We start from the raw sequence: 25,571 nt of genomic DNA on the forward strand, positions 1-25,571 counted from the left end.
AGAGATCTGAAATGCTCGGAGAACTTGAGTGGTCGACTGCGGAGAATCTCCTCTGTTGCGTAATGTGCACTGGCCTGCCATCTGTCGGCCGCGGCGAGTCAAATGGGGCAATTGATTTTGAGGTCCTCCCGCCCACTCGCTTCCACCCACGCGCATTAATCTTTATAAAACGCCGTGAGTGGCGCGTGCGCAGTGGGACTCTGTCAGTGGAGAGTGAGAGAGAGAGAGAGAGAGAGAGAGAGAGCGCGCACGGGAGCCAACAACGCCACTCACCAACACGCAGAGCGGAGCCAGTTTCAAGAGTGCCTACGTATCAGTGTGGTGCAGCATAAATACACGAGCATGGTGATGATGGTGCAGCGCGGCGGTGCGATGTTGCTGGTGGTGCTGTTGGTCACTGCTTCGGCGTTCGCCATTGACCTCTCGAGACTCTACGGACACTCCAAGCGAAACGGTGAGTGAGTGAGTTAGTGAGAGAGTCTGTTGTAGGCGTCACCACCGCCCGTGATAAATGGTGATTGCAACGCGGTTGCAAGCCCAAAAGGGAGAGTTTCCTCCAACCGCCACCTGTCGCGGCGGGCAACTGTTGCCACTGGCACCCAGCCGACCGCCGTCGCCGCCATGCCAACAGGTTACCATGCCAATCGATATTCATGTGGAATGCATGTGTGCGTGTGTTGCGCTGGCTTCTCTTTGGAGGGATGAGGGGGGGGGGGGGGATGAGGTCACCTCAGGCAGGTGCGGCGCCGGCCGATCGATGGCGACCTCTGACGTCACCCGCCCTTCTCTCTCTCTCTCTCTCCATATGAGATCGCAGAAGCGCGTGGCACACTCGTGGCCCTTTAGATTGATTGGAGACACCCCTTTTGACTGACGTTGCCCCTCTTTCATGCTTTATTTAGTGTTCGGCGGGAGTGTGGAGATGCGTTCCCATCTGTTTAATTCCGAAATTCCGAACGGTCAGCTGCGGGATCGAAATTTGTTGCGTTCGTGAATTACGTCATTTGGGCTACTCTAGTGATGGCGATTTTCAAATGCATCAAATTGCGATCGCGTTTCCAAACGCTCGGAATCGACCGTTGGGATATAAACACATTGGAGGGTAATTTTTATCCTTGTAATGCACTCTCCCCCTGGTCAGTGGCGTATCCAGGGGGGGAGGGGTTCGGGGGGTCCGGACCACCCTCCCCACAAAATATAAAAACAAAATTACATTCCTACATGAAAGAAAACAAAATATTGAAAAATCGTGAATTTACAAAATATTTCTTTGACAAATGAAGTTTATTTGATGATGGAAAGTGTTAAAATTAGTTTAAAGCCCATTAGCTACATAGAACCCTGCTTTCCAAGAATTTTCCCCCTGATTTTGGACCCCCCTCCGAACGAAATTCCTGGCTACCCGAATGCCCCTCGTGCAGTTGTAGTTGTAACGACCTCCTATTACAATTAGACTTAAAATCACGCTGCATTTATCTGCATATGATGTGATAATATTACTCTCTTCTCTGGAATGAAATTCACTTTAAAATCAATACATTTTGTCCTTGGGTCTTATGACTGATATTCGCTGGTGCCTCGGTGACCTTTTGGGCCCTGACGTCAAGGCCTAAGTCTTGCGACCCTCTGTTAGGCACGGCCCAAGTGCCCTCCAATCAATTTTCCATGGTTAATTGCGGTTGTTTCGTCGTTACGGATTTACTAATATAATATCTCTAGCTACCAAAGAAAGGACAACTGCCGTGGCGAGAGTCGTCCATTCGCGTTAGCGACCTTCACAGACCACAGCATGAATTATGGTGCAGTAATATGATGTTATTCCCGTTTGCGATTCGATCGAAGATCCAGAAAAATTTCCAAGATTAGTAGTGATAATCTCTAAAATCGGAAATTGTTTGAAATTAGCGAACAGTGCCCATATCTGAAAGCAGCGACTAGTATTTGCATGCCAGACCCCGTGTATATACGCATGCCCAATTTACGAATTAGTACGCATCAAATGAGAGATTCGTAATGAGAATTGTTGTTTCCGCGCGTGACGCCATTTTCCCTGACTAAGCTAATGCTGTCTCTCTCCGTCCTGATTAGAGAAAGGACTGAATGTAGGTGGCGAATGAATGAATGATTCTAGCCGTGTGGCCCGATCCGATGATACCCACTTTAGCGGCAAGAAGTCCCGCTGCTGCCTTCACTGCGATTGTCCTCCCGAGCAGACAATTCTATTGTTTCGCCACGTGTTGATAGAGGGGAAGACTCAAACGAATACGAGCGAAGAGAGAAAGCTGCAACAATTTGGCTGAGAGCCGATCGAGGCTTTGCTCACATTGCTTCACTTACTTTAAATTGATATATTTCCGAGCGGCACAGAGAACACCTCTCTATCCACTGCAGAAACGATAAAATTAGAGACGTCTTTCGCAGAATGGACAGGTGTAGGAATTAGTTTTACCCGGAACTATTGAAGAAATTTGATAAATACTACTTGGTGGGGCTCCGCAGCGCAATGCGCACCTTCTTTTTATCTATGACGGTTGCTGTCTTAACAGCATCTGCCACACGCCTATTCACGTGGCTTTTGGGATTGCATGGAAGGGTAGATAAGATAAAATATTGGTGTCTAGCACCATTTTGTCATCATTTGTAAGATTATGGAGAGCTTTAGGTGTAAATACGGAGGAGGCAAAATTAGCATTTATTCCAACGTTCCATTGGAAATCTATTTAATCTGCAATTAATTCCATCTCGCATTTACATGTCCATTTAAACATAGCACATCGTGGTTTCCGGTCATTAAAGCAAAAGTTGAGGCATGAAAGAGGTGAGTCATTTTACCAAGCACTCCCATCAACGGCGTATGTGATGGCGTCATCGTAGGGCGTTATCGCCAAGGAAGAGAGGTTTAGCGTAGGAAACATTCGTGACTCATGCGTACAAAAAATGTCTGCAACTCCGGTTTTAACGATAACTAATTTATTTTTTGAAAATTTCTTCTGCATGAGACAGAATTATCGCTCGTGCATTTACCCTTGGTCGTCATGGGAACGAGAAATTTGCTGACAATAGTATGCTTAATGGGCATAGCCGAATAAGAGGGTGAAAAGTCCCCCTTCGGGATTTTTCCCGGACTTGGTCTAACCCTACTTGGTCAAACTTTTGAATGTGTAACCTAACCACTCATTCACGGGACAGAATGATTACGGAGATAATGGTCCAGTTTCAAAGTGATGCTTCTCCTCATGCTATAATCAATAAAATAAAGGGCATAGCCGAATGAGAGGGTGAAAAGTCCTCCCTCCGGGTTTTTTCCCGGACTTGAGGTATGCGATTTGGGATCAAAAATGACTAACCTCCCCAGATTTCCAGCCCACTAGGGGCCCACCAGGGCCGGCTAGCACGAAAATTCGATTTCCACTATTTATTAAATATCTCGGGATAGGAAGCTTACTTTTCAAATCAATTTGTGCCACTTGATGGCTTTCTTAATGGAGCAGATGCCCAATTTTTTCCACAACTTTTCAGTGGCATAAGGAGAAATGGCGTCGATTTCAAAATTTCAGACGATAGTTTTCATGAAATATTTTTGAGAGGGCCACAAAGAAAACTTTGTTTCGAATGAGTATTGAAATACCTTTCGGCTAATGTAATGAAAATATGCGATTTTGGCCATTTTTCGCTATTTTTTTCCGATGACCTTTGCCCCCATAACACCCCTTTCATACCATCTTGCACATATTTAGTCCTCTAACTAACGCTCAAACTCATACCGACCACATAATTCCAACCACAAAGGACAAAATTTGGTGGATGCTGGTGCCGAAAATGGCTTCAGGTACCTCGAAAACCCCCGAGTAAGCTATTTCAAATAAAAAAATTCCAGACACCCAAACCCCTTCCCCCACTCCTTCAAAACTTGGAATGGATTTGATTGGGAAGTGTACGAGATTTATTCAGCGTCCTCGAGGACCTACTAGTCAGATATTCCAAATTGAAAAAAAAAATCATTGAGACTACCCCACCTCCGCTAAACCCTTGGGATTTTTATCATAGGTTAATGTTAGGCAAATGCTGAAATGAAAAGTAGGAAATGTTCAAGTTTTCAACTTATTTTACTGTTGGCATACAAATAAAAAAAATAACTTATGAACAATATCATGTCAAACATGGATTTGTTGTGAATTTTCACTGAACAATTTTATTCATCCTCTGAATTGATGCATGTTAAAATGATTTCCTTCTAAAATGTTCTAGATAAAATCTCGGCCGGTCTTGCAATTATATCTCGGTATCGCACATTGGTTAAATAATAAATTATTGCTACTACATGAGCGCAACACCATACTGTTCTATTAACGTTCACACAATCACAGCAATATCGCAATGTACTGTCTGGTCCGATCCCATTTGCTATATATTCTATTTCGCCTTATTTTTATGTCTGGATGGCGCTGACACTCTCAATATCCTATCATTCTCTTGAAAATAGCTTACTTTCAGCCTATTGCTTTCTTGCAGAATCTCAGCTGAATATGATAGGCTCTGCTTTAGCTGATAACTCCCAGTAAAAAATATTTCCAAGTGACGTCGAGAATATTGTGAAGAGTCTAAAATGTCAGAAGCTGTCATCTCTCTAAACTCGCTCTTTCTCTGTTTCCAGCGCTTGTTTTCAACTTCTGCTCTCAAAGTATTTTCGCAGCATTCTCTTACTTTCATTGCATTTATAACCTCCTCACTGATATCAATATCGCAGGAAGCAGTTTTCTAAATCTATAATTAAGAAAAGATGGTATCCTGCAGTAGGTTCCTGTTATTGGCAACGTTTTATTATTCATGTAATCTAACAAATGGTATTTTTCCTTGCTAATGGACGGCATCCACAACCCATCTTAATTTAGTCACGAATCTGGATTGATTCGATTCTTCAGTTGCCAATGGAGCTCGCTTGCCTTTCATCTCTGGCATCAGCATACTGAACTTTAGTTCATTTTCTAAGTACGACACGAGATCTCGAAATCCTCTATCTAGAATCAAAATGTAACCCTTTTCTATGAAAGTTTTCATTGGATGTGCCGATTGCGAAATTGATTTCAGTATATCGGCAGCATTTTGTGGTTGGAATTATGTGGTCGGTATGAGTTTGAGCGTTAGTGAGAGGACTAAATATGTGCAAGATGGTTTGAAACGGGTGTTAATGGGGGCAAATGTCATCGGAAAAATATAGCAAAAAATGGCCAAAATCGCATATTTTATTTTTTTCGCGGTGTTCCATCACCTATAATAGTCTTTTTCCATTACATTAGCCGAAAGGTATTTCAATACTCATTCGAAACAAAGTTTTCTTTGTGGCCCTCTCAAAAATATTTCATGAAAACTATCGTCTGAAATTTTGAAATCGACGCCATTTCTCCTTATGCCACTGAAAAGTTGTGGAAAAAATTGGGCATCTGCTCCATTAAGAAAGCCATCAAGTGGCACAAATTGATTTGAAAAGTAAGCTTCCTATCCCGAGATATTTAATAAATAGTGGAAATCGAATTTTCGTGCTAGCCGGCCCTGGTGGGCCCCTAGTGGGCTGGAAATCTGGGGAGGTTAGTCATTTTTGATCCCAAATCGCATACCTCAAGTCCGGGAAAAAACCCGGAGGGAGGACTTTTCACCCTCTCATTCGGCTATGCCCTTTATTTTATTGATTATAGCATGAGGAGAAGCATCACTTTGAAACTGGACCATTATCTCCGTAATCATTCTGTCCCGTGAATGAGTGGTTAGGTTACACATTCAAAAGTTGTACCAATTAGGGTTCTCTTTTTTCCTCCCTCCTTTCTTTTGCTCAAAGCAACGCTGAAGACGTCTTCTTTTTGCGTTGAGCCACTCTTGCCATACGGCCGTGCTAATGTGATGAATGTCCAACATCCTCGTACTTTACGCTAACCTTCTATCTTTCTAGCTGGAACTATGTTAATCCCAACGTTTTCCATGGCTAGGAATTTCCTTATATTCCTATGAATATCGATTCTGCTAATTACGAACGTTCATTGAAACCTCCAGAGGCCCTGCTACCGGTTCATCCTAAAACTGTTATCTATGATGGCAGGAACCCATAAGACATTAGGGTAGTCTTTATTTTTAAATTTTTTGAATTTCTTTTGGGACGCTCACTAGTTTTGTTCCATTTGGTGAGAAAATAAATCATGAAAATTATTTTTACAATCGAATACTGGGAAAATGTGCCGCATCGCACTTTAAGTATTGAAATTTTGGTATTTTTGGGTGTTTTTCGGATATAACTGAAGACGATGTCACTCTCGCATTAGTCTATCACTTTTTTGTCTTCTGCAACGACTCGTTAGACATTTGCAGAGTACCTATCACTTCAAATGTCTTTCATTTCCGCCCTTTGGTTCTCGTCCCGAGAGTATAAGAGAGAGCGCGCCGCCCACGCCACTAGGGCAGGCCCTTTGGGTGGCGCGCCGGTTGCATTCTCTCAATATTTGTTGCTCGTTTCACTCATCGTAAAAGAATAACATTTTTCGGATAAACTTTAAACTTAGTCAATATAACCTCGAATGCTATATTTATCTCTCTTAATTGCCAAAACGGGCTTAGCAGCAGTGGGTTATTCTCCATTTCTAAATCTTATATCTAGCGTAGCCGCGAGACGAGACGATACTTGAGCCATTCTCGTCTCACAGTCAGTCTCGTTTTCCGCACTCGGGTATCGTCTCGTGAGCCCCAGTCTCGTCTCGTCCCGGTATCGAGTCTCGAACCGTCTCCTCACCCCCATAATAAATTTAGCACCATAAAAAGCCGTTTTCTTTGCGTGATTAATCGCTGATCGGTACCTCGAAATAGAAAAGCCATTAACATCAATTTGAAACATATATTGATCTGTACAGCAATTACGTCAATGCTTATAAAGTCATTATTTTATTGACACTCTTTGAATAAACATTCTAAAAAGTGAAAGAATATAGACACAAATTTACTACAGAGAAATCAAGAGAAGGCTTAAGAAAATAAACGTAAAAATAATGCCCTCAAGCGCAGCGGGCATTTAATTGAATCCTATCCCAGCGGCCGGATGAGATTTAGATGACTTCACTTTTTTGGCATGCTATCATTCAATAGTGTATAACTTTCATGACATATGATCAGTAACGTTGAAAGTTTTGTGAACATGCGTGTTACGGCAGTGAAATAGTTGGCCTTTGGGGCGAAAGATGGCATACAGATGCCTGGAGAGACATGTGCGACTGAGTGGCACCCCAGAAGGGGATGGACCACGTTTAAGGCGCCCGGGCAGGGGTTGTATTGTTAAGGGTGCCTCGGAAGGGGAAGGAAGAAGAGACCATAGTACTTGTGTGAAGGGACAAGCAACAGTCACAACAGAGCGACGGTCGGTGTACGGTGCCTACTCCACGAACACACGAACAATTCAAAAACAGCTCTAACAACGATATAAAAAACTAAAATACAGTCCATTTTTAATCTACAACGTTTTATTTTTGTTGAGAAGCCGAAGGTGCAACAATGCGTAATATAATTCGTTACTCTATGATAATTTTTCAATTAATTTCAATAAATATTTATTGTTTTGTGTATGTCGTTCTCTAAACTAATGAATAAATTTTCAGTTTTCAAAGATTTGAATTTACTTTAGACCTACGTGCGAGGTCTCTAACATTCCATGCATTTTTTATATAAACATATTTTAGTGATTTGGGGTTGAAATTTTTATAACCAATTGGATATTTTCGATAGGATTACCCGTTTTACCTACTTGAAAATTCATACTTTCGCCTATTTCTTTGACTTTGTTCTATTATTATCGAATCATTTCACATAGGTACTTACGTTCTGTTGTTTCTAAAGTAAAGATGGAGATATTCGAATGACTTTACCTTAGTTATTCTGCTATGTGTGACATGAAAGGAAGTAATTCAAGCATAAGTCCACTTAACATTGTTCATAACAGTACACGTTGTCTCTTCTTTTCCCATGATTGGCACAAGCCGCACTCTAGGGCGGATCGGAAAAATCGATTTTTTTCAAATCCATCTGGCCCAATGAAAAAAAGTTGTGGGACCGATCAAAAATAAGGCCTGAAAAATTTGAGACCTTTACGTGAACCCCTGACCCTCGCTCAAATGCGATTTAGGGGGGGAGGATCAAAATTCGAAAAATGTAATATTTTATGGTTATTCCCTATAGATTTTGCCGAATTACTGATCTTCTAGGGCCAAAATTTCGTGTATTTTGACGTATCTGCCACCGTTTAGCCACAAAATTCCTAATTTGAGTCCGCGCCCGCGAAGAATATATTCCAACGCCCACGCAGCGTCGCGGATACAAGAGCAGCAAGCCGATCCCGTCCCCTCCCCGCTCGCTTCTCCCCTTCCCACGCCTCGAATGCAGCAAAATGCATCCCGCGTATGCTGCTAGGAGGGCGTTCATCTTAGATAATATAAATTGGAAGATGGTAAAAGGTAAAAAAGGATGCGTAGTGAGACGATTTGTCCTTTATTTGGCGCCTCGTCGGCGTTAAACAAATCGATGTTACCAACTTTTAGAGAAGTGATGAAATATTTTTAGATCTGCGAACGCAGGAAAGGAGCCTGCGGTCTATGAAGACTTCTCTCTAGTGGCTATGAAGGTGTGGGAACTTAGGATATGCACTTCTATTCCGGTACTGTCCGACAGCTGTGACTAAATGGATTTTGGGTGAAGGCCGCTCGCGTCCCCTCCCCGATCACCTCTCCCACGCACCAAATGCACCAAAATTTACACCAAGTGCGTCTTTCTTCGTTAGTCTAACTTATATTTAACGTTTCAGCGTCGGCTGTGGAAGAAAAATCACGAAAGAATTACTCAATTATCTGCTTTCCAATCTGTATTTCTTATGTCAGTGTCATTCCTCGTCTTTCGCTGCTTTCAACAAAGTTTTGGTGAATTCCTTCACGAATCTCTCATCCGCATGCATAATAAAAGGAATATTTAACTTCAAATTTGAACGTTCATCAATAGATTTTTGAATTTCTACAGCACTAAGAGGTAACGTGGTCTCTCTCTAATATATCATCAGCGGGTAATACTTTTCGTCGATATTAAAATCCAGCATTTAAAAAAATCTCGGATTGGTCGCCAAAAGTATCCTTGCAAAAACGCAAATTCGGTCCCTAGATTGCCCTCCCAATGTTTATGTCGCAAATCTAATTATAAGTCAACTTAGTGCAATTTGCAAATAGACCACTGTATAGAATGAAATTTGATTTGATGCTTTCCCGGCGAATGATGTGGGTAAACTCTTCTGTGGGTTCAGCAAAATTTATCCCTGAGGATGAGCCCTGAGTCGGAGCTTGAAAATTTGGCTATTATGGAAAGATTAACCCGGTGGGAATCTCGAGAAGAGTTTACTCACACAACAAGCGATGTTGGAATTATGTTTGTAGCAGAGGGATGATGCCTCCTTTTTGGGCGGTATTCACTTATTGTCAGAACAACAGCATTCCCATGGTAACACTACGCTTATCAAACACAAACTTCGCGGTTCATTCAAATGCAAACCCGCTTTAATCCAATTTATTCATTTACGTAGAACGAAAAGACGAATAAAACAATTCACAGGTTGTATGCCAAGCATCTTAATAACAATTAAACTCATTGGGATCAAAAATACAAGGTAATAATGGCGTGAAGCGGTAGTAAAATCACGAGTCTGTCTCTCGTCAATTCTTTCGCTAAGCCGATAGAGCGATTTCAGTGTCGTCGCTGGCGAAATTCGCACTTGGCGAATCTTTACGTTCGCTATATGCTCGCCAGTCAGAACGAGAATAACTTTTTCTTCGCCAGAGACTCGAAGCGAAGCATTTCTGGCGAAATAGCTAGCGAATGAAAGTGAGAATACGAATTCATACAGCGTTCGCCAATCTTTTCGACGAGTGGCGTTGGCTATAGCCAAAAAGAACCAGAATCAGGCCCCAGGGTGGAGTGGCGATTGCTATTCGGGAGGCTCTATACCCATCTCGTGAACATTTGAACTCTCCGATACAGGCAGTTGTAGTGAAAGTACACGCACCCGAGGTAGTTGCTCTTTGCAACTTCTGCGACAGAGTGCGGCAGTGAGTTCGGGATCCCACCTCGCTTGTCAGCTACCGCGACCCTACGTTTTACTAGGAGACTTCAACGCACCTTATGGGGCAGCAGCAGGGCGAAATGTAATCAAAGAGTCACATTTTATGAATGAACACTCAAATACACAGCGTTAAATTTTATCAATGAGCTTTACTTGTTTTTATTGAACACCGGCGTAAAACGCCGAGTCAACAGTTTCAACGGTACCTACTCGAGCATCGATCCAAGTATTTCAACGAGCGGTCTAATTCCTTGGATGGAATGCTCCGTACACAATAATTAATGAGTTTGTGGTCTTACTTTTATAACTAAGGATGGGGGTTCCTTCCATCTTCTTACGCGACCAAGTAATTGGGTAGTCTGCGAAGCGAATTGGTGTCTTTTTAAAGAATTTTTTATTTTAAATGTGACGAAAATGTGATGGTGTGGACACCATAAAAATACGCACAGATAACAAGTTAAAAGCCACAGATTCCGCGCTACACCGTTCTAAGTGCAGATCTCACTGGCCCGCAGTTCTTTGGAGGAACGAGGAGTGAGGAAAAGCAATACGGATGCGAAAAAGGACACTACGTAATAATATTCCATCGGCCACCTCTTCCCGTCGCCTCAGAGCGGAAGCTCGAAAAGTCGTTATTAAAGAGCGCTTCTCGGGCGCAGTTTGTGTCAAGCATGAACTGGGGGAGCACCTAAGTCTCCAACTACCATCTGGCGGTTTCGTCCTTGAAGGATCAAGTTTTTTTATTTTCTCTCTTTTGCAGTCAGCGAGTGGTCCAAAATGGCCTCATTCGCCACGCACCATATCTATTGAATCAATAAATACTACTTGCATTACGCGATTTATTATGCGCTGTACGATGACGCTGCACTTAGCCTTTTTGTCATCTGACTGTAAAGTTGCCTTTTCTTTGCCCCTAACATTTTGCTCATCTTGAATTCAAACTTGCTTTACGCCCTCTCTACCAATCAAAGTTCTATTTCTACACTAAACTCCAATTGGACAAGTTCATCCCGGACAGCTGCGGTTATGTTAGTGTTCTGGACACATAACCTGTTGATAATTAGCAGCGGAGAGGAACAGAGAGGGACTCATTCCTTAAATAAATCAAGTGTACAACTGACTTATTTATTATTGTAATAGATAACAACACAGTGAAATATCTTAACAGAAACAGCGTTTTCGAGGGATGGTGTGAATAATTCCCGGAATGGGCACCATCGAGCTGATTTCAACCCAACGTTAAGCTAGAGCTCTTAGGGACGTTTTTCAGTGAACATTTGGCGTGGATTTCTGGGAAACGAGCTCAATATTATCCCTTATTATCAATTTGTCCGTGAGAACCAACTATCTGTTCCATCAGGATGAACTACCAGTGCATTTGGAAGACGTCCCAATAGCATTGCGGACTCAGATGTAATTTCATCTCGATGGAACACCAGCTCATTATCACATTGATGTGATACATTATTATTTGAATGGGAAGTAGCTATATCAACCGCTGGATTGGACGTGGAGGCCCTCAATTGTGGCCAGTTCCATCTCCAGATGTAAATCCGCTCGATTGCATTCTCTGGGGCCACTTGAAGGCTTTAGCGTACGAAACTAGTATAAAGGCCGCTATACACGGTGAATCATCATGCTAATGAAATCCATCGCACTGCCATAATTCACGGGATCATGCGAGCTAAAATAAAACATTTTCTAATTTTCACTGAATGATCATACGCATGACGATCCATTCGCAAATTGTTCCGCTATTTACGATATATAATGATTTCATTCACATAATCGTTCAGCATGATCATTCACCGTGTGCAGCGCTTTTACAGTGTGGATGAACTTGTAATCAGAATAAACAGTTTTGTGGAGACTAACCGGAACATGCATGAAATTTGTTCACCATGCTGGTAAGTTTCAGTGAATTGTACCTGTGCTCTGACAATTAAACGTGTGGAACCAGACTTGTCATCTCATTCCTATAAGCTTAGTGCTTACAGAATAGACAATTTTCTCACGAGTCCAAATATATAAGCAAAAACCCTCCTAATGCTCCAAAAACGTCATTAACTGCATATAAAAAGTTCTGGAATATCGCTGGAAGTTACGTGACCTGAAACGCCTTCTGACATCATCAAACGGTACCCACATCATTAATTTCGCCAAGGAATTATGGAAAGCCTTGATTATAAGAGATCGAAGTAAATAATCATCGTCGAGCTTTGTAGTAGCTCTTATAAGAACAAATTGACTTAAGAGGCATTTAAGAAGGCACAATAGGACAGTTTACCTTTGGTCGACTCCCTAATCGCGACTTATTTCCTGAAAAAGAGTGATTACTTCTTAACTACTGGGATACGTGGAGTAGAGTCAAGCAGGCAAATAATTATGCGATTAATAACAATTATATTTTAAATTTTTTTCAGGATTTAAATAATTAGAGACACACCGGGTACGAAAAATCTGGTAGTAATGGGGGACTGGAACGCCTCAGTCGGGGAAGGGAGGGATGGAAACGAAATAGGAGATTTTGGTCTAGGAAAACGGAACGACAGGGGAGAGAAAGCAGCAGAATTTTGTAGGAGAAACAAATTATTCATCACAAACACGTGGTTCAATCATCATAAAGGGCGAAGGTACACGTGGAAAAGTCCAGGGGATGCGGGGAGATATCAAATAGACTACATTATGGTAAGACAGAGGTTTAGGAATAGTGTGAAAAACTCGCGCAGCTTCCCTGCAGCGGATGCAGATTCGGACCACAATCTAGTGCTCATGAAATGCAACGTAAGATTCAAAAGACTTATGAGAGTTAGGAAGACGAAGAAATGGAACGTAGAAGGCCTGAAAGGGAGCATGAGGAGAGAATATCAGGAAATAGTGGACATTAGTATGCGGGACATTGACAGCACCAAGACTGTTGAGGAAAGATGGGATAATATTAAAACGGGAATAGTCAAAGCGGCGGAGAAGTCAATTGGCTACGTGGACAGTAGAAGGATAAAGAAGCCGTGGATAACGGAGGCAATGGTAAAAGAAATGGAGGAGAGAAGGAAGTGGAAGAACGTGGACACAGAACAGGGCAAAAGAATGTATAGGGAATAGAATAATCGATTACGACGTGAAACTAAGAGGGCAAGGGAGGCTTGGTGGAAAGGACAGTGCGAGGAAATGGAAAAGTTCCAGAAGGATGGAGAAGTAGGCGCGTTGTACGCCAAAGTTAAGTCGCTATCGGGCGGCAAAAGAGGACAAACCATGTCTAAAATTAAGGCTAAGGGTGGGAGGATGCTAACCGAGCGAGCAGAGGTACAGGGTAGGTGGAAGGAATACGTGGAGGACCTGTATGACGGAATGAACAGACCAGAGAGATTGACTCTAGAGGAGGAAAGTGCAGTGGAGGAGGACAATCTTGGGCCGGGGATATTAGATTCGGAAATAGAAAGAGCACTTCGTGATATGAAGGCTAGGAAAGCAGTAGGCGTGGACAATATCCCGTGTGAGATTCTGAAGAATCTAGGGAAGGAAGGTAAGAATAGGTTTTTCGAACTAGTGCGCAGGATCTACGAAGAGGGATGTTGGCCGGAAGATTTCGTGAAGACGGTTTTAATTCCGCTTCCGAAGAAGAAGAAAGCTGTGGAATGCGGAGATTATAGGACTATCAGCCTAATATCGCATGCGGCGAAAGTGGTACTGAGGATATTGAACAGACGAATGGAGGCGAGGGCAAACGAATATTTGGGCGAAGATCAGTTTGGTTTCAGAAAAGGGAAGTCAACTCGTGATGCAATAGCAATAATGAGGTCCCTCGTGGAGAGGAGGCTAGAACATAACCAGGACGTATATGCGTGTTTCGTGGATTTTGAGAAAGCGTTTGATAGGGTGAACTGGGTGAAGCTAATGGATATTCTCAAGAGAATGGGTGTAGATTGGAGGGATAGACGACTGATTCGTTAACTGTATATGGCCCAGACTGCGCAAGTGAGGATAGCGGACGGAGAATCTGGGTGGGCAAGCATTGGCCGAGATGTGAGGCAAGGCTGTCCTCTATCGCCGCTGCTCTTTAACGTGTACGCTGAAGAAATGGTAAGGGAAGCGTGGGATGAGTTAGAAGCTGGGATAAAAGTGGGAGGAATGATGTTCAAATCAGTGAGATTCGCGGATGACAAAGCGTTGATCAGCCAGTCAGCGAGCGGGCTTCAGGCTCTAGTGGATGCGTTATACGAACGTTGCGAGGAGTATGGGATGAGGATTAATCACAAGAAAACTAAGGTTATGCGGTTTTGTAAAGCATCACGAGCGAGGAATGTGAGACTCAAGATAAAGGTGGGTGGTGAAAAACTTGAGCAGGTTGAGCAATTCAACTATTTAGGCAGTACGTTAGAGGAAAACGGATACAGTAGTAAGGAAATCAGGAAGAGAATAGCATTAGCGAAGGAGGCGTTCATGAACAGGAAGGAGCTTCTGAGAGGATCGTTGTGTAAGAGTTTAAAGAAAAGGCTGGTGAAGAGTTTGATTTGGAGTGTAGCTCTCTACAGTGCGGAAACGTGGACACTGAGGAAAGAAGACGAGAGAAGATTGGAGGCATTCGAGATGTGGGTATGGAGAAGAATGGAGAGGGTGAAATGGACGGAGAGGAAAAGGAACGACGAAGTGCTGGATATGGTTGGCGAGGAGAGGCAGCTTTTAGATGAGATACGCAGGAGACAGAAGGTATGGATGGAGTTAGTGCTTAGTGGTGAGGGGATGCTGAAAATGGTGTTGGAGGGTAGAATGTTAGGTAAACGAGGGAGGGGAAGGAAAAGAATAGGTTTTTTAGATAGATTGAAAGAGAGTAGGCCTTACAGTGAATTAAAGAAGGCAGTGCTGGAAGGAAAGGGAGGCTCCCAGATCGCTTCTCGAATACTCCATGGAAACCTACCTTAATCGGTAGAATACTAATGAAGTGTATGTATTGCCCATCATCATCATCACTGGTCAACAATCCTAGGATTGGTTTGACGCAGCTCTCCACTCAGTTCTCCTATCAGCTAATCTTTTCACTCCTACGTATTTCTTCTCTTTCACATCTCTCTTTACTTGTTCCATATATTTTGTTCGAGGTCTTCCTTTTCCATTCTTGCCTTCCACCTGTCCTTCGACGATTGTCTTCATCAGGCCATCATGTCTCAAGATGTGGCCTATAAGGTTGTTCCGTCTTCTTATTAAGGTTTTCATGAGGCTTCTCTTCTCTCTTACCCTTCTTAGGACTTCCTCGTTACTAACTCGGTCGATCCATTTGATTTTCATCATTCTTCTGTAGCACCACATTTCGAAGGCCTCTATCCTTGCTTTCTCCGCTGCGGTCATTGTCCATGCCTCACTTCCGTATAGGAGCATACTCCAGATGTAGGTTCTTATAAATTGTTTCTTTACATCCATATTTAAGTTTCCCGCTGTTAGCAGGTCTCTCTTTTGGTGGAATGCTCTCTTCGCCTGGGCTATTCTGCTGATAATTTCTTTCTTGCTTCTCCCGTCACTAGTTATCTTGCTTCCCAAATAACAGAATTCATCCACTTCTATCAGTTTTTGCCTGCCTATTTTAATGTTGGTCTTGACTTCTTCTCTTCTGCTGCATACTAAGATCTTGGTTTTCTTCGTGCTTATTTTCAGTTGATATCTACTCATTACCCTACCCATATTAACCAGAATATTTTTCAAATCCTTCTCTGTTTCTGCTATAACGGCTATGTCATCGGCAAATCTTAGCATGCTTATTTTTTCTCCATGGATATTTACTCCCAATGCCTTTTCTTTGATTTCCTTAATGGCTTTTTCAATGTAAACGTTGAAAATTACGGGTGACAATGTACAGCCTTGTCGCACTCCTTTCTTAATTCTTGCTTCTTCACAGCTGGGCCCTGATTTTATCACGGCTATTTGGTTTTTGTATAAACTGTGGATGATTCTTCTGTCATTATAAAGAACCCCAATTTCCTTTAGGATTGCAAGCATTGTGCTCCAATCCACGTTATCAAATGCTTTCTCTAAGTCCACAAACGCAACGAATGTTGGCTTGTTCTTTTCCATTCTCTTTTCTATGAGCAGTCTTAGGGCCAATATTGCTTCCCTTGTGCCTTTGTTTTTCCTGAATCCAAATTGGTCCTCATCCAAGTACTCTTCTGCTTTTCGTTCTATTCTTCTATAGATGATCCTTGTCAGTATCTTTGATGCATGTGTAGTAAGGCTTATGGTCCTAAAATCTTCGCACTTCTCCGCTCGTTTCTTCTTAGGAATAGGGATTATAATGCTCCTCTCGAAATCCTTTGGTATCTCACCTGTCGTATACATTTCACTAATGATTTTGTATAGCTGGCTCAACGTCTTCTCTCCTGAATTTTTGATTAGTTCTTCAGGAATGTCATCAATGCCAGACGCTTTATTTATCCTGAGGTCTCCTACAGCCGCATCAAATTCCGATCTTAAAATTGGGGCTCCCATGTCATCGGCATCCACTTCCCTCTCCATAGCATTCGTTCTGAGGCGACTTCCTTTGTACAAATCTTCCAGATATTCCTTCCATCTCTTCCCTTTTTCTTCGTTTTCAATCAATAGTTCTCCGTTTTTGTCCCTTAGGGTATTACATCTTACGCCCCTTTCCTTAAAGTGGTTCCTCACTATCCTATAAGCGGCCTCTACTTTTCCATGTTTAAGATTGTTTTGCACGTCTTCGCAAATGCTTTTCATCCACGTTTCTCTAGCCTTCCGCGCTTTACGACATATTTCGTTCCTTATCCTCTTGTAACGATTCTGTCCTTCCTCTGTTTTCGCAGCCTTGTATTTTCTTCTTTCTTCAATGAGATCTAATACTTCCTGCGTGATCCATGGTTTTTTCATAACGACTCTTCTTTTACCAAGAACTTCCTCAGCTGCCGCCTTCAGACCACTTCTAATGGTTTTCCAACTCTCTTCCATTGGTTTGTTGGTCGGATCGTCCCCTATTTTATTTTCTACAGCCTCTTAAAAAGCCAGTTGATGCTGAACCTCCCTCAATTTTTCAACCTGCCATATGTTTTTCACGGCTTTCTTCAACTTTTTAAATTTAAGGTGGCATTTCATCATAACTAAATTATGGTCACTATCGATATCTGCCCCTGGATAGCTTTTGCAGTCCTTCACCTGGTTCCTGAATCTTTGTTTCACTAGAATGTAGTCGATTTGGAATCTTCTACGGTCTCCAGGCATCTTCCACGTGTATCTTCTTCGCAGGGGATTTTTGAATAAAGTGTTGGCAACCACTAGCCTGTGCTCCGTGCAGAATTCAAGTAGCCTTTCTCCTCTTTCATTTCGGTTACCCAACCCATATTTCCCAGTTATTATTCCGTCTTGACCTTCGCCGACGACAGCGTTCCAGTCCCCTAAAATAATAAGATTTTCTTCCCCTCTTACCTGCTTGATAACTTCCGCTATATCTTGGTAGACATCTTCTACTTCTTCGTCTTCATAATCTGACGTAGGTATGTAAACCTGTACCACTACAGTAGCTACGGGTTTAGTATTTATCTTCACCATTACTATCCTTTCATTAAACTGCAGGTAGCTTTTAATACGCATCCCGGCGCTCTTTCCAAGCATTATGCCTACTCCAGATTTACCATTTAGCGATCCCGTGTGTATCATTCTGTAGCTTCCACTCCAAAAGTCTCCTTCCTGGGGCCACTTCATTTCGCTGATGCCTAATACATCGAGGTTCATTCTTCGCATCTACACCTTCAAGTTCTCTAGCTTACCGCAGGTACGAAGTGATCTGACGTTCCATGTTCCTATCCGTAACATTCTATCTCGTTTGACCGATGTACCCTCTCGAGTAGTCCCCGCCCAGAGATCCGAATGGGGGACTAGTTTACCTCCGGAATATTTTACCCGAGAGAATTCCATCATGTCATTATATAAATTGAGTGGAGTAGCTGTGACTCCTCGGGATGATAATGTGGTGGTTTCCCCTTGCCTTCCACATCGCAGTACTATAGCCGTTAAAGTAAATGTTACCACGCCCGTAGTGGAATGTGTGTCGCTGTACCGACCAGTATGGTCTCCACCTTCGCACATGTGAAGAAGAGCTGCTGCCCTCTCCCCCGGGTGATGAGAGGCATAATTGTTGGCGGCCCCCAGTCGCCAAGTCACGGTATCTTCACAGGTTTTGGTATCTTTTAAATGGCCTACCTTACCCAAGGGTAGCCCAATACCCCCTCAGAATACCGCCGCTTTTTGTCCACGACTGCTTATTCGACGAGAGAACTCGCTTATCTCGCAGCTAACCTCTATATCTAAAGGTCGACCCACCATCCGCAACCCGGTGGACGCACTCGGTGGATTTAAGCTCAGCCGCGAGATGTATTGCCCAGTAAGATTTAATAGATCCATTGCAAGCCATAATATGAATTACACATTATATGAAAATCAAAATAATTATAAAATGTATAATATAATGTTTTATATTTATGACATTATTATTACTCTATTAATTCCATTGATATTTTAGATTTACAAAGGTTCAGAGAAATAAGAAAGCCGTGCATTCCAGACAGATATCAATACCCAGGCAGCCCGATACACACGTATCGAACCTTTTTATTTATGTTGGAAACGTCTTAGTAAATAGATAAAATTGCATACATTCCAACACTCCACCTCAATTCTAGCAATGTCCAAGAAAGCGAAAAAATAAGCATCCAAATGTGGAAACACGCATGACACAAATTCCTTTATAAGTATACACAAGAACATAAATATGTTTCTTTCTTAAGAATAAGAAAAACAACACTAAATAAAAACAATTTAAACGAGGTATAGTTGAAACTATTTGCTTCACACCCAAACCAGTGCGATGATTGAGAAAAGATTCACCCTCTAGTACTTTAGTTAATGTCTGCCTTCTGTTGAGCAGTTGGTATATATTTTGCTGAGAAAATTTTCTTCTCGACTAAGTCTCTCACAAAATGATACTTGACATTCATATGTTTAAGTCTTCTGTGTTCCCACTTTGTTAAACAGGTAATACGCGAACTATGTATTATCCTCATAGACAGTACATAGTTGGGCCATCTACCCTTACACCCAAATCATCAAGAAGATACTTCAACCACACAAATTCTGTACATGCCATTGCAAGAGCTACATACTCGGCCTCAGTTGTAGAAGTGGCTACAGTGGTTTGCTTACGAGTGGCCCAGCTTATAGTTTCACCAAACACCTGGAACAAATAGCCGGATGTAGACTTGGAGTCTATAGGGTCTCCAGCCCAACCTGAGTATGCATATCCTACTAAAATTGGTGTGGAGCTTCGTTCAAAAACAAAGCCATAGTCAATGGTTCCCTTTAAGTAACGTAGGATTCGCATGAGTTCAACCCATTGGGCATTTGTGGCTGTAGTTTGATACCTATTAAACAAACTGACACAAGCACTAAGATCCGGCCGTGTGGTGTACATCAAATACATAAGACATACGACAAACTCTCTATATGGCTTCTCATTAGTTAAACAGGGACCTTCCAAAGTTGTTACACTGGCTTCCATTGGAAACTTTATTGGATGAAAATCTTCCAGGCCAAAACGCTGCAGCAGATTGTTGATATAGGACTGCTGGCTGAGGATGATTCTGTCACTGTACCAGTCAATCTTTATATTTAGGAACCATCTCAAAGGACCTAGATCGGTCATTTTAAATTCATTCTTGAGTTTCTCTGTGACAGTTTGAAGATCCCCTTGGAGACTAGTTGCAACAATAATATCATCAACATAGTATAAAACATATATTGCTCTATTAACATTAATCTTTAATATTCAAGCACCGATCATGTTGGGACTGAGTGAAGCTTAGTCGTTTTATGAAGGGATCAAACTTCTTGTTCCATTCTCGTGGAGCTTTGAGATTTGCAGTCGCTGTATTCTGCCCTCTTGAACAAGGGAACTTTGAATCTGTCGTCTTGATATTCCACCGCCATCCTTCAGCATTAATTTTTCCGACAGGATTTCAATGTTAACTATCGCGGAAAAATATAGCCTCGTTGCTAAATGTATCTTGAAAAATTACTCTAATTGAAGCTTAATGTCTGGGCCCATAACCTGATATTATAGAGTTACAAAGTTTCAGAGAAATAAAAAAGCCGTGCATTACAGTCAGACAACAATACCCAGACAGCCCGATACACACGTATCGAACCTTTTTATTTATGTTGGAAACGTCGTAGTAAATAGATAGAATTGTATACATTCCAACATTTATGTGTAGCCCAGTAATAGTCCAGGAAATGAAGCATTTTGGCTTGCAATTTTTTCAAACTGAATCCATTTTCTTGAAATTTTCACAATAAGTAGGGAATATATCAAGAATCAAAATCTATATCATGCCGACGGGCGCTTTTACCCTGGGGGTGGTTTCCACCCCATCTCGGGGGTGGAAATTTTTAATTATATTTTGACCACAGAAATCGATAGAAAATTGGATTCTAAGAATAAAATGTTCTTTCCATTTTTTGATAACATTAATATTTTTCGAGTTATTTGCGATTGAAAGTAACAGTTTTTTGACGAAAAAATCAACGATTTTAATCGATTATGGGCAAATAACTTGAAAAGTATTAATTTTATTAGGGAATTGTGAATTACAAAACTGTAGCTTGTAAAAAATTAAATAAAAATCTTATTTTATATTTCCTTTGTGACCAATTCGGACCGAGCTACAACTCTCTGATGGTTATCTATTGTTTGTCATACGCTAAATTTGAAAGATTCAATACCAAATAGCGGGAAAAATGTAATTTTCGAGGAAAAATTATGCAATCTGTTTAAAAGTGTTTTTAAAAAACTTTCTTATAATGAGAAAAAATATTTTTTATCATGAAATTTGAGCGAGTTATGATTAAATATAAGATCAGTCCCTACTTTTTTGTACGAAAAAATCAGTGAAAACAACTCCTTATTACCACACTAGACAAAATTGATCAATGCCCTTCCGTACTTCTCTTTATTTAAGTATTTTTAATTGATCCTAGAAGTTTTTTTAATTTACAACTCTAAATTTTGAAAATAATGGAGGAAAAAGTGAAAAGTCATTTTTACAATTTCGTTAAAAATGCTCTTTTTTTTCAAAATAACTCCAAAAAAACTGGAGATATGAAAAAAATGCTAGAGTAATAAATTGTAGCTTCTTTATTTTCAAATATTTTGGTGTGTTTTAATTTTCTATACAATAAATATTTGGTGAGATATTGATAATTAAAATCTCTTTTTCCAAGGGAGCTCCACCTTATTTAAACCCTTAAATCCCTCCCCTTTCAAAATTAATGACTCGAAAAAAATATAATTCGCATGACCTTGTAGTCAGTAAAAACCCTACAAAATAATATTTAAATGAACTTTCTATCATAAAAAATAAAGGAGCTATGTTTGAAATACCAATCAAATTTATTTTCGAAAAATTCGAAATCCACAATTCAGAGCAAAATATTCCTCATTATTAGCATATACTTTGTGTACTTTACTTTAGAAGCTAACGATACACTCAACTTTGCTACAAAATAAACAAACATACCCATAAGATGTATATACACTTACGCATATGTGAGTATGTGTGCTCTCGCTCTCAGTGACCTGTGAGCATGCATGTGGTGGGAAGACTGGAAGCCATACAGTCTCCGTTTGATTGTGTTTCATGTAATGTCTACATGAATGTACATTCATTTGTTTATGTTACCATGACGAAGTTTGTTCTGTTTATCCTATTGTTATATCCAGTTATATCTTTTCAGTGCTGTGATTAAAATCATGAGAGAAAAAAGTGAATATATAATAAAAGGAGTAAGAAAGTGAATACAAAGATACAATATGTGATAAATAATTTATATTTACAGGGTAAAAAATATTTTTTACATTAACCCCCAATAAGGGTTGATTATTATGGGTTGAAACGCCTAAAAATTATTTTCCAAACAAAAAAAATAATTATACAAATAATTTAAACTAAATTTTACCCGTATTTAGCTTTAAAATATAATTTTTTAAGCTTTAGCGTTTAGGGGTAGTTTTCACCCCTAAAAAATAAAAAGCGCCCTTCGGCATAATATAGATTTTGAAGAAGGGGGATTTTAAAAATTATGATTAGTCTAATCCCAAATATTTATGCAAATCGATTCAGTTTGAAAATTATTTTTTACATTAACCCCAATAAGGGTTGATTATTATGAGTTGAAACGCCTTAAAGTTATTATCCAAACCAAAAAATAATCATACAAATAATTTAAACTAAATTTTACTCGTATTTAGCTTTAAAAAACAATTTTTTAAGTTTCAGTTTTTAGGGGTAGTTTTCACCCCTAAAAAATAAAAAGCGCCCTTCGGCATAATATAGATTTTGTAGAAGGGGGTATGATTAGTCTAATCCCAAATATTTATGCAAATCGATTCGGTTTGAAAAAAGTTTTTAAAGGAGGTATGATTAGTATAAGCACAAATTTTTATGCAAATTGATTCAGTTTGAAAATTCTTTTTTACATTAACCCCCAATAAGGGTTGATTATTATAGGTTGAAACACCTAAAAATTATTTTTCATTCATAAAAGAGTAATTTAAACTAAATTTTACACGTATTTAGCTTTATAAAATATTTTTTTATGTTCCAGGTTTTAGGGGTAGTTTTCACCCCTAAAAAATAAAAAGCGCCCTTCGGCATAATATAGATTTTGAAGTAGGGGGTATAATTAGACTAATCCCAAATTTTGGTGCAAATCGATTCAGTTTGAAAAAAGTTTTTAAAGGAGGTATGATTAGTATAAACACAAATTTTTATGCAAATTGATTCAGTTTGAAAATTCTTTTTTACATTAACCCCCAATAAGGGTTGATTATTATAGGTTGAAACACCTAAAAATTATTTTTCATTTATAAAAAAGTAATTTAAACTAAATTTTACACGTATTTAGCTTTAAAAAATATTTTTTTATGTTCCAGGTTTTAGGGGTAGTTTTCACCCCTAAAAAATAAAAAGCGCCCTTCGGCATAATATAGATTTTGAAGTAGGGGGTATAATTAGACTAATCCCAAATTTTGGTGCAAATCGATTCAGTTTGAAAAAATTGCAAGGTTTTTCACTTTTATGAGCTTCATTTCCTGGACTAAAGATTTAATAGATACATTGCAAGATGAAAATTTATATTTTGTATTTACTTAGTAGCCTACCATGCGGAACTTATATAGTTTTCTCAAACGGGGGAGTTTAGAGGCTAATGATCGTTAAAAGTTAATAAAAAGAGTAGTTGATAGATACAAAACTAAGTTTTTGCTGTATTTACTCGAGCTTTTATTTTTGAACTGGGACTCACAGCAAAGACGAGTCGAAATTTTAGATTTTCCGTTGACATGTAGGGAACGTTATGGGTATCACAATAGCAATTATTGAGTTTACTTCGCCAAAAGCCTAATATTTATCGTATATTCCTTATTTTTTCCCGCGGTATAATGATAAACAGTATTTATTCTCGTGATTAGCCTCATGCAGTGAAATTCCTTATGTTTAATCTTTCAATGGGTAGACTATAGTAGGTGCAAAGTGAAATAAATAATTGATACATCCTACATTTGGTGGCCATACGATTCGATAAACTCGGCGGCGCGGGCGATTCGATAAAACCCTATGGTAACTCTGATGCAAGAGTGTACTAACGTTGAGAAATATCCCGTTGACAATGCAAATAAAATATTGAAATCCATTCTGGAGCTTGTCAAGCACTTCTTTTTCTTATTTTTTCTTTTGGACGCAAGCAAAAACCCTCCCCGGCGAGGAAATAGAGGTACCATCTTGTGCAAAAGTCGTGCAACAAATCGAGCGGCGCCACTTTCGCTCCATTGTCGATTTCTGGCCACCATTAAATTTGAATGATCACTATATGGGAATGAATCTTCATGGAAGCTCGGGAACGACTCACGAACGGGTCATCGAGACACGGGAGGGAGGCGTAGGAAATCATTACGATGCTCAGACGCCGCCAGGAAAAGGAAAAACAAGGGCGGCGTTTGAATATTATACCACGCTTACACTTTCGATAGAAGTAGAAATACTGAAAAAAAGGTTGTTTTTTTGTCTTATCGGCAATAAAGAATTAGAATACTAACAGCAGATATACGGCCCGAGGAATAAATGGACGCTTGATTTTGGGCTTGGTGTACTTTTCAAATCGGTGAACATGAAGATAGAAATGTATTGGGATACCCAATCTCCGGTCGTCGATTAAACCTTTTTAATTCTCACAAAATAATTAAAAATGTACGAAATCCGAAGTTGTTTTACAAAATTATAGCTTAATATTTTTTTACTGAGATCGAAAATTTCTTTGAATTACTCTCAGTTTTACTTGAAAGTACGCCAGGGAGAGTTGCAGACTTACTTAGAGGTTTTTTTGATGGTGGTACAATTATTCTGGACGTAATTTTAGCTCTGGAAATTGAAATTATGCTGTGATGTTGAAAATTCAATAAAATAGTTAGCCATATGCCCAACCAATGAGAAAAGTTATTCTATGTCGTTAGACGCTGTTAGCACAATGATGATGGATGGCAAATGCTGCTGATTCTGCTGCCCTTGGACCGCACTGGCCGCATAAGCTCGTAGTCACTGGTGGCTACGAGTACCTACCTCGGAGGAAAACATCATCAATTGAATGACGTCATTGTGTACTGCACAGTACTGCCAGGAGGTTTCGGACCTCCGACAGTGAATTTCGGAGTATGCCCACAGAATGCTTCCGGAGCTCCACGGCTCAAATAGAGAGAGGAATGGCGCGATGGACTGCACGGATTTGTTCGCCTCTTCGTTGCCGGCTGAAGAAAGTTAACATTCAAGGCTGTCATTACGACAAACGCAGTATTTTCAGCTCCGATACTTATTAGGTCAACCACAATGTGTTCAACATATCTGTCTTCATCTTCAAGCATCCATTCCAACACTAAAATATTTACCTTTTTTATGTCTTGGAAATACATCTACATTAATATTTTTTAATAATTTAAGTGTTCAATTGCGCGAAGGTTTGTAAATTTATTACTTTTACAACTATCGCGTCATCAGGGGATGAGATTTTTCATGAAATAAACTCAACTGAAAAAGTTATAATGTTCAATCAAACTTAAACTTCGAGAAGTAAACTAGAGATCCAAGTTTGGCGAAGGACTGGAAAACGTATCAAGTATTGCGTACCCCTTGTGGAGGGGCATTTACGAGTTTGTTTACTTCTGGCGACAAGTGGGCGGGGGTGGGGCTGTCACGACCTTTCTCACGTAAATATGAAATGCAATAGAGCCCTTTTTATTGCTACGAAGTATTTTTTTGATCTTTCTCCAATCCCGATATTATATTTTAAATACGCTAGTGACTGAAATAGTATCCTTTTTTGTAGTGCTAATGTTTTATTGCCA

The 25,571-nt window shown here is 40.3% G+C and overlaps 1 protein-coding gene across 1 annotated transcript in view; it reads left to right on the top strand.

Moving 5' to 3' along the window:
* Positions 1-213: 213 nt before the first annotated feature.
* Positions 214-25,571, top strand: part of LOC124157021 (IDLSRF-like peptide) — a 90,447-nt gene continuing 65,089 nt past the window's right edge. The window contains exon 1 of the mRNA XM_046531486.1: positions 214-454. Within this exon, the coding sequence (XP_046387442.1) occupies positions 343-454 (112 nt within the window). The 5' untranslated portion in view covers positions 214-342. The remainder of the gene's footprint in view (positions 455-25,571) is intronic.

Source organism: Ischnura elegans, chromosome 4, assembly GCF_921293095.1.
Source record: "Ischnura elegans chromosome 4, ioIscEleg1.1, whole genome shotgun sequence".
NCBI lineage: Eukaryota > Metazoa > Arthropoda > Insecta > Odonata > Coenagrionidae > Ischnura > Ischnura elegans.